At 40.2% G+C, this 8,284-nt stretch overlaps 1 protein-coding gene across 1 annotated transcript in view; it reads left to right on the top strand.

Moving 5' to 3' along the window:
* Positions 1–8,284, top strand: part of LOC138157760 (EGF-like and EMI domain-containing protein 1) — a 697,376-nt gene that overhangs the window by 448,461 nt on the left and 240,631 nt on the right. The window contains exon 5 of the mRNA XM_069083541.1: positions 6,229–6,351. Coding sequence (XP_068939642.1) covers positions 6,229–6,351 — 123 coding nt within the window. The remainder of the gene's footprint in view (positions 1–6,228; positions 6,352–8,284) is intronic.

Below are 8,284 nucleotides of genomic sequence, written 5' to 3' on the forward strand. Positions count from 1 at the left end.
ATTTTCAGTGTGAGTATTTTCCCCTTGGAAATGGGCAAATGCTACTCATAAGGACTTGATTTATTGTTTTGTTGATTGTCTAGGTTGAACAAAGTGATGGGTAAAATTTTAAGAATGCTCATTCAACTTTTAAATATTTCATGCATACATTTTCCCTCTGGAAAGCCAGTGGTTAAACATTTACCAGTGCATGTCTGATGATAACTGGTCAGTATGTTGACAAATATTGCTGATTCTATATCTACAACATCTCTCACATTTCAGATTTAGTCATCTCTTGACAAAACTATTGCTATAGACTCATAATTAGACTCAGAAGGTCATTGACTTAGATGTGGAGGAGACCTTAGAATTCATGTCGTCCAAGCCCTTCTTTGGAAATCCCAACAACTACTTTTATATTCTTCTTACCTAACAATCACACAGTTGAGCCTCAGATCAATCCCAAGAACAAAGGTAACTAAAACTTCCCCAGGTCTGCCCCATGGATTCTTAGTTCACTACAATCCCAGCCTGTGGTTGGATAAGTACAAGGCAAGCAGGAAGTTTCTGGTTCAAGTTTACTGAAAAGAACTATGAGACTCCTTCAGGACAAAGACTGTTGGGGTTTTTTTGTTTGTTTGTTATCTCTTTTTGTATCCCTAGCATTTAGCACAGTGCCTGACATAGTAGGTTCTTAATAAATGTTTACTGAATGAATGAACATATGAATTAATAAGGCTATAGATATTAATGGTGGCCTTCCCTGATGTTGAAAGAGTATAAGTAATAGGGTTCTGATTTTAAATTGTACCAGGGACTAACATCATTTGGGTAGTAAATAGAAGCCCTGGATTTGGAATCAAGTTCAATTGTGACCTTAATAGGTGTGTGACTCTGAATAAGTTGCATACCCTCTGTCATACTAAGCTTCCTTATCTGTAAATGAGAAGAATAAAAACACATACTTCCAAGGATTGTTGTAAGGATCAGATGAGATCATCCATGTAAAATGCTTGCTAAACCTTGAAAGGCCATATTAACACTGCTTCTTATGGCTAGAGCAGGGAGAAGCAATCTTTATTTCAAGGGTTAAGGCAAAGGTGAGTCAACAGTGGGCTCCACATGACCTTCCCTATACCTTTGAAAATGTTCTTCAAAGCCCTCGGCTATGAGGACCTCCTTGGTCTGTAAAGCCTGCCCTGAGATATGTGCAAATATGTCTAGTCTGATGATCAAAGGGAACACCCAGGACTGCTATCCAAATCCCTTCTTTTCAGGTAACGGGCTGATGAAGAAAGGGCATTAAAAGACAAAAAATATCATTTATCTAACTCAAGTTCCACAGGCAAATGGTCACACAATCTAAGCAAAAATAATAAGCAGCAATTCAGGTGGTTTGGAAGCTGGAGTGGACTCATTGTTGTCTCAGCGGGCATTCATGTGCAAAGTATGTAGATAATAATTTGCATTCTCTTAAACTGTTATGCTCCATGACCATCTGGGGGACAGTGGCTAGGATAAATAGAGCAAAAACATTTGGGGGAAAGACTTATTTTTTTAAAGAAAAGAAAAAAAATGCTAGCATCATTGGTCTTGCCTGCTGCTACCTTAGAACCACCAGGTTAATGCGGGAGTGGGGCTGGGGGAATCCTAATTATTTTATCTTTGCTCACAGTGCTATCTGTTTACCACAGTTCTGAGAATGGAAGTTTTTCTCACCATCTCCCATGGAAATATAATACAGAAGAATTTTAGAATTCAAATTTTCCCCAGTTTTTCCCTAAAACTTCCCCAAATTTTGCAAGTTTCCTCCTATAGAGCATATTTATAATACTGCTTTGTGCAATATTGATATTTCTCATTCTTAATTCAGTTGGGCAGAAGTGTGATGGAAAAGTGTGTGTGTGTGTGCATGTGTGCGTGTGTAAACAACATTTAGATGAGTGTCTAACATCACAGCAATTGAACCTGCTTCATCCCTCCAGAGGGGAGATTCTATTAGAGAACAAACAATGTTCTCTTCATTTCTGAAAGAATAAGCCAATTTCCTCTTATAGGTCATTCTCCCAAAGTCTCTTATTTTCATTTACTTGTTGACATTTGTGGAAAAATAGAGCTAAGTGAAAGTTGATGGAGTTTTAGAGCATGTGCTGAAATCCTTCACAAACTGAATTTCTCCTATTCTTTTGTCTTAGCATCTCATTTTCTTAAATACTTTGGGCAGATGTGTCTGAGGGAACATAGTGGTTCAATGTCCTAGAAAGGCTAGGCCAGTCCATTCAAACCAGTTGTATTTGTTGATACAGTCTTTGTCATTTACAAGAGAATGAAGGTTCTATAAGCTGTGCTGAGAGTTCCTACACAATGGCAAAATAATGGATGGATTCAGTCAATTCGGTGGGAAAAAAGGGAAGGCTTCTTAAATCAATTATTTCTGCTTGCTTCAATCAGCCATTAGATTGACTGAATTCAAATGAATTTAATTGTTTTTGCTTTTGCTATTGTACTATTGTTTAAATGGGGCCTGATATGACTTCACCTGACCAACAATTGATATAACTATATAATATTTGTATATGTGCATATAATTATATAATACAATTGTGTGTATATTATAGAAAGGAATAGAATAGTAGCTGATATAAGCTTAAGTTTGCAAAGTGATTTACAAATATCTCATTTTCTTCTCACAATAACACTGAGACAAAGGTGCTATAATTATATGCTTTTTTACAAATGTGGAAACTGAGGTAAAGAGCAGTTTAATGACTTGCCCAGGGTTACACAGCTAGCAAGTGCCTTCCTGACTTCAGGTACTGTCCACTATTCACTGAGTCACCTAGATGCCTAAGAGAAAGAAGAGATGTAATAGGTAAGTAAAAAGGACAAAGGGAGACAGCGTGACATATGGTCTGGAGTCAGTTGGGCTCTGAATTCGGATCCTGTCTCTGACATATTCTAGCTATATCATCTTGAAAAAAATCACTTAATTTCTTAGTGTCCTAAGGGACCCACAAAGACTCTAAATTGCAGAGAAGTTTCTGATCTTCATTGAATCAGGGAGTTTCCTCACTGGGATGAAATCAGAGGAATGGATATATGTGTGTGCCAGGTGTGTGGGCATGCACACACATACATGATTTCATCTTTAAAGGACCTCCATGCATGAAGACTCCCTCCATGGATGCAGACATGTCACTTGGCAATTTCTCATCTCCTAGAGTTACCTGAGGCCACTCAGAGGGTAAGTGACATTTCAATAGTCACATAGATAAACTAGAACCCAGAGACTGCTGAGTTACAAGCTGCCCTGCTGCACTACACAAGATAATACCTTTGCTGCCTTGGTGGTGCAAACACCTCACTTCTCAGAACTAATTAAAATAGTGTGTGTGTGTGTGTGTATACACATATATATGTATGTATATGTGTGTGTATTTGTGTGTGTCTGTGTCTTTGTGTGTGTGTGTGTGAGACTGAGTAGTTCAAAAGTTAAGTGCTTCTAATATAATAAGTAGTGTTCTTGGTATTGGGGGGGGGTGTCCATAGACAAAAATGAAACAGGTTTTGCTGTTAAGGACCTTAAATGCTACTTGGGGAGGCAGGATCCAATATGTCCACAAGTAAGTAAATGCAAAGCAACTTGATGAGGATGAAAGCAGTTTTGGGGGGGGGTGCTCAGGAAAGGGTTCTAGAAGAAGGTGGCACATGAGCTTCAGTAGGAGATTCTCGTAGGTAGACATGAAGAAGGAAGAATGCATGCCAACCAGTGCTGAGACTCCAAACTGGGAGGAAGCACCAAGTTCAGAGAATAGCCATGGTCCAGATTGGCCAAAACAATGAGCAAACCTAGGGGAGTACCATGAAAAGAGTCTGAAAAGGTAGGTGTGGAAGGCAAATAGCGGATTTCAAATGGTGGGGGGGGGGCATGTAGGAGTGTTCCACTTTATCGTAAAGTCAAGGAGGCCCTGAAGATTTTTCAGGGATGGGAGTGGGTAGTCAGACCTGTGCCTTAGGAAGAATATCTGGGCAGCTATGTGAAGGATGGAAAGGAGGAAGGAAAGAAATAGCAAGACCAATTAGAAGGCTACTGCAAAAGTCCAGGAAAGAGGGGATAGGGGCCTGAAGTCAAATACTGACCATGTGAATAGAGAAAAGAAGATGGATATAAAAAATATTTTGAAAGTAGAAAGGAGACATGGCGAGTGGTTGAATAGTGAGTAGTTAGGAAGGGGTGAGTGTCCAGAGCGATTAATCAAATTATATAATCAAATTCCAAATTATTTTTGACTCTTATATCCCCTAGACAAATCTACACAATGTTTCATAAATATATTTAGACTTTTCATGTTTTGTTTTCTCTTCATTCCCACCCTAATCCCATTTCTTCAACCACCCAAAATGACTTGCAGTGACTTTATTCCTCTTTACTGACCATTTGAATGAGTCATCTTTCAAAGCCCAAGTTATTATCTAACTTCCCAGTGTAGCCATGCTTGATCACCACCAGCCCAAAGCGATCACTCCCTCCCCTGATCTCTTCTAGTGATTATTGTCTCTACCACTCTCAATATTTATTCATTCATTTAAAAATATCTATTGCATAATTGTTGTATTCCAGACTTATAGTCACCTGCACTGTAAACTAGTTGAAGGTGATATAGAAGACTGGACCTGGAGTCAGGGAGACCTGAGTTCAAATCTTGTCTCATACACTTGTTTGATATGTGGCCCTAGACAAGTGCTTAAATCTCTCTTTGCCTCAATTTCCTCATCTGTAAAATAGTACCTATCTCAAAGGGTTGTTGCAAGGGTCCAATGAGATCTTACGTAAAGCATTTTGCAAACCTTAAAGAACTCTACAAATATTAGCTATTATTTCTTCACTCATATCTTTGGTCTACAGAATACCAATGGTGCCAAATTCACAATGTTGTGTTTTTCAAATGAAATGATGCATTTATTTTGTATGTACTTACATGTGCCCATGTGGTCTCTCCCTAGAGAATGTAAACTTTCGAAGACCGGGGCTTTTATTTTTTTCCTTTGTGTCCCTAACCATGTTAGACACCTAAGTGAACATTTAACACTATTGATTAACTGATTGATTGAATGGATGGATAGATGTAAAGATCTTTGTGAATTTTAAAGAAATACTCACCATTAGTATTATTGTCATTATTGACTAGGATCTCTTGTTGGTCTTTGGTGATCAATAATTGAATCCTCTTTAACACAAATTTTATAAAATCAGAAGTCTAAAGCTGGGAGAGATCTCAGAGAACATCCTTTTTACAAATGAAAAGAATGAGTACCAGAGTGAATAAATGACTTTCCAGAGGCTGTACAGGTAGCAAGCATCAGAGATGGGATTGAAAGTCCACCACCTCCAGCAACAGAGCCAGTGCTGTTTCCTCTGTGCCAAGCTGCAGACCATTTATGAGGCCACTGTGATGCAGCGGAAAGAAAAGTCACTGGACTTTGGGTCATATTCAAATTCTCTCTGCCACTGGCTACTCATGTGACCTTGAGTGAGACACAAAGCTTGTCAGGGCCACAGTGTCCTTATCCCTGCAATGAGGGAACTGGATTAGATGACCCGAAAGTTTCCTTTAAGCTATTAAAAATTCTTGTGACGAGGTCGTCTCTATCGATAAAGGAAATAGCAAGGGGAGGCACATCAGAGATGATCACTCTAAAAGCTATACCATTGATTAAAAAAAATCATCGATTTCTTGTTCTGGTTCCCAAGTCTTAACTTGACGCTGATTTCTCACTCTCCCTGCCTTGGTGGCCACAGCAGCCCATGAGAGGTGCCTCAAGGTCACCATGCTGTCCCTTGTCTTTATTCAACAGGATTTGACCAGCGCCTGGTGTTTATCTACTGGTGTGTGCCAGCTCAGATAGATTAGCTTCTTGTAATTCTTTCCTCCACTTTTCCTTCCCCCAGAGGACACATCTATATCAAGGACCTGTCTAATTACTGAGTAGGTGAAGAATAGAAATTTGTTAGGCCAGCCTTGTTCTTATTGTCAGGAGCTTTCGAGAGCTCGATACCAGCTCTATCATACATCTCTTGTTTACCCCCACATCAAAACAGATCAAAGAAGCAAAGATTGGTGGTCACAAAGGCAGCGACTTCCTAGCAGATCACCCATGCTGTGTATCAGAGAAATATTGTGCCACTTCTGTGGGACTGACATTGAAACGACATTGTAATCCCGGCCATCTGTCTTCCTTCTCTAGATGTCGATGAATGTGCAGTAGTGAACGGAGGCTGCCAGCAGAGCTGCATTAACACTGAGGGCTCCTTCTACTGTGAATGTGATATGGGATACAGACTCCATGCTGATGGACGCACCTGCATAAGTGAGTAAATATTAGAGCCAGCTTGAAGCCCTTTCCAATGAAAATCGACCTAGCCACGTGGGGGCCCTGGAGGAAGGCTTGCTCTTGAAAAGAAAAACCTCTATAGAATCCATCAGTAGTTCACAAATACAATGCTACTGCTTGGGTCTCAAAAAGAGTTGGTCTTAAAAAGGCAACAATCTCCATGGGTTTCCAAATGAGCTTTTTCTTTTAAATTGCTCATCTGAAAGGTGTGGCTTGGTCAGAATGCTGTTGGATTGGGAGCTCTGAAAACCTGTTTAATGGACTGCAGAATATGGCAGCAGCAATATTTCTGGAATTCTACTTTTCATGATGTGGAGTCAGAGAACTTGGGTTCAGATTCTGTCTTTCTGCTTCCTCTGTGACTTTGAGCAAGTCATATCCTCTCTGGGCCACCAATAAGATTATTGATAGTATTATTAATGAGCAGCAACTGAATTCTCCTTACCCCCAAAACCTTTTAGTTTGTTTTTTCATAAAAGCAGAACTTTGGCATAGATGATCACTAAAGTCTCTTTTAAATCTAAGTGCCTGGCCATATAAATAAACAGGTCTGTATATCATAAACTTCTACTCTTCCAATTCTCTTTAGTCAGTTAAGAAAAATGTATCAGATGCCTACTGTGTGCCGGGAACTGTACTATGTGCTGAGGATTCAAAAAAAAGGCAAAAACTAGTCTCTGTCCTCAAGGAATTCACATTCTAATGGGTCAGACAATGTGTAAATGACTAGACACTCACAAGATATATACTGAATAGATGGAAGGTAATCTGAGAGGGGAAGGCACTCCCAGATGAGGAGACCTGGAAGGGACTGCTGCAGAAAGTAGTCTTTGTATTGAGACTTGAAGGATGCCAAGGGGAACCAAGAGGTGGAGGTCACAACATACCAGACTCAGAAGACAGTCGAGTCAAAAGCATGGATGTAGTATGCAATGGCATGTTTGAAGAATGACAGGTTTCATCCCTGGAGTTCCAAAAGCAGGAGGAAACTGAGGCTTTTTGCTACTTTAGGAAGCTAGGTGAGGCAGGGAATAGTGTTGGACTTGGGAGTTCAGGCAACCTGATTTCAAATCCTGCATCAGACGCATCTGGGCTGGCCAAGCCATTTAGCCTCTTCAGCTTGCATTTCCTCATTTGTATATGGAGATAGCATCCTGCTCCCAAAGTTGCTTGTGAGGATTAAATTAGATAACATACACAAAGAACTTTGCAGTTGGGTGAATGCTGGCTATTCAAGTTTCTCATCTTCATGAGTTCTAATCCAGTCTCAGACACTTACTGGCTGTGTGACTTTGGGCAAGCCACTTAACTCTGACTCAGTTTCCTCATCTGTAAAAGGAGAAAATGGCAAACCAATTCAATATCTTTGCAGAGAAAATTCCAAGTGGGATCCCAACTGAACAAGTACCAGTTCCATAATAAATGTCCTTTGTACAATGTGTGAAGGAATTAGGGGACAAAAATGGCTCTCCTTGTTCAGATGGCAGAAAGACGCATTTAGGTTGTTTGTTTTAGATTCCTTTCTTACCTGTATTAGAAGAGTGGCACTTCAGTTCCCCTGATAGACCCTACATGGCTACTTTGGTCCATTCAGACAGTAGCTTCTAATGGCTAGTAGAAGAAGACTTCGGGAAATTTTACCAGGATTACCCAGATACTTCTTAGTTATACCCTCAGTCATCTTGCAAGGACACTTTGATGAAATGAGGGTTGAGGGAGAAAAGAGCTGTTCCCCCAATCAAATCCCCATTTGAGGGGGGAGGGAGGGAGGAAGGGAAGGAATGAGAGAGAAAGACAGAGAGAGAGAGAGAGAGAGAGAGAGAGAGAGAGAGAGAGAGACAGAGAGAGACAGAGACAGAGACAGAGACAGAGAGAGAGACAGAGAGACAGAGAGAGAGAGAGACAGAGA

This window comes from Petaurus breviceps, unplaced genomic scaffold (assembly GCF_028583685.1).
Source record: "Petaurus breviceps papuanus isolate PSGF00001 unplaced genomic scaffold, PetGlider_PUasm1.0 173, whole genome shotgun sequence".
NCBI lineage: Eukaryota > Metazoa > Chordata > Mammalia > Diprotodontia > Petauridae > Petaurus > Petaurus breviceps.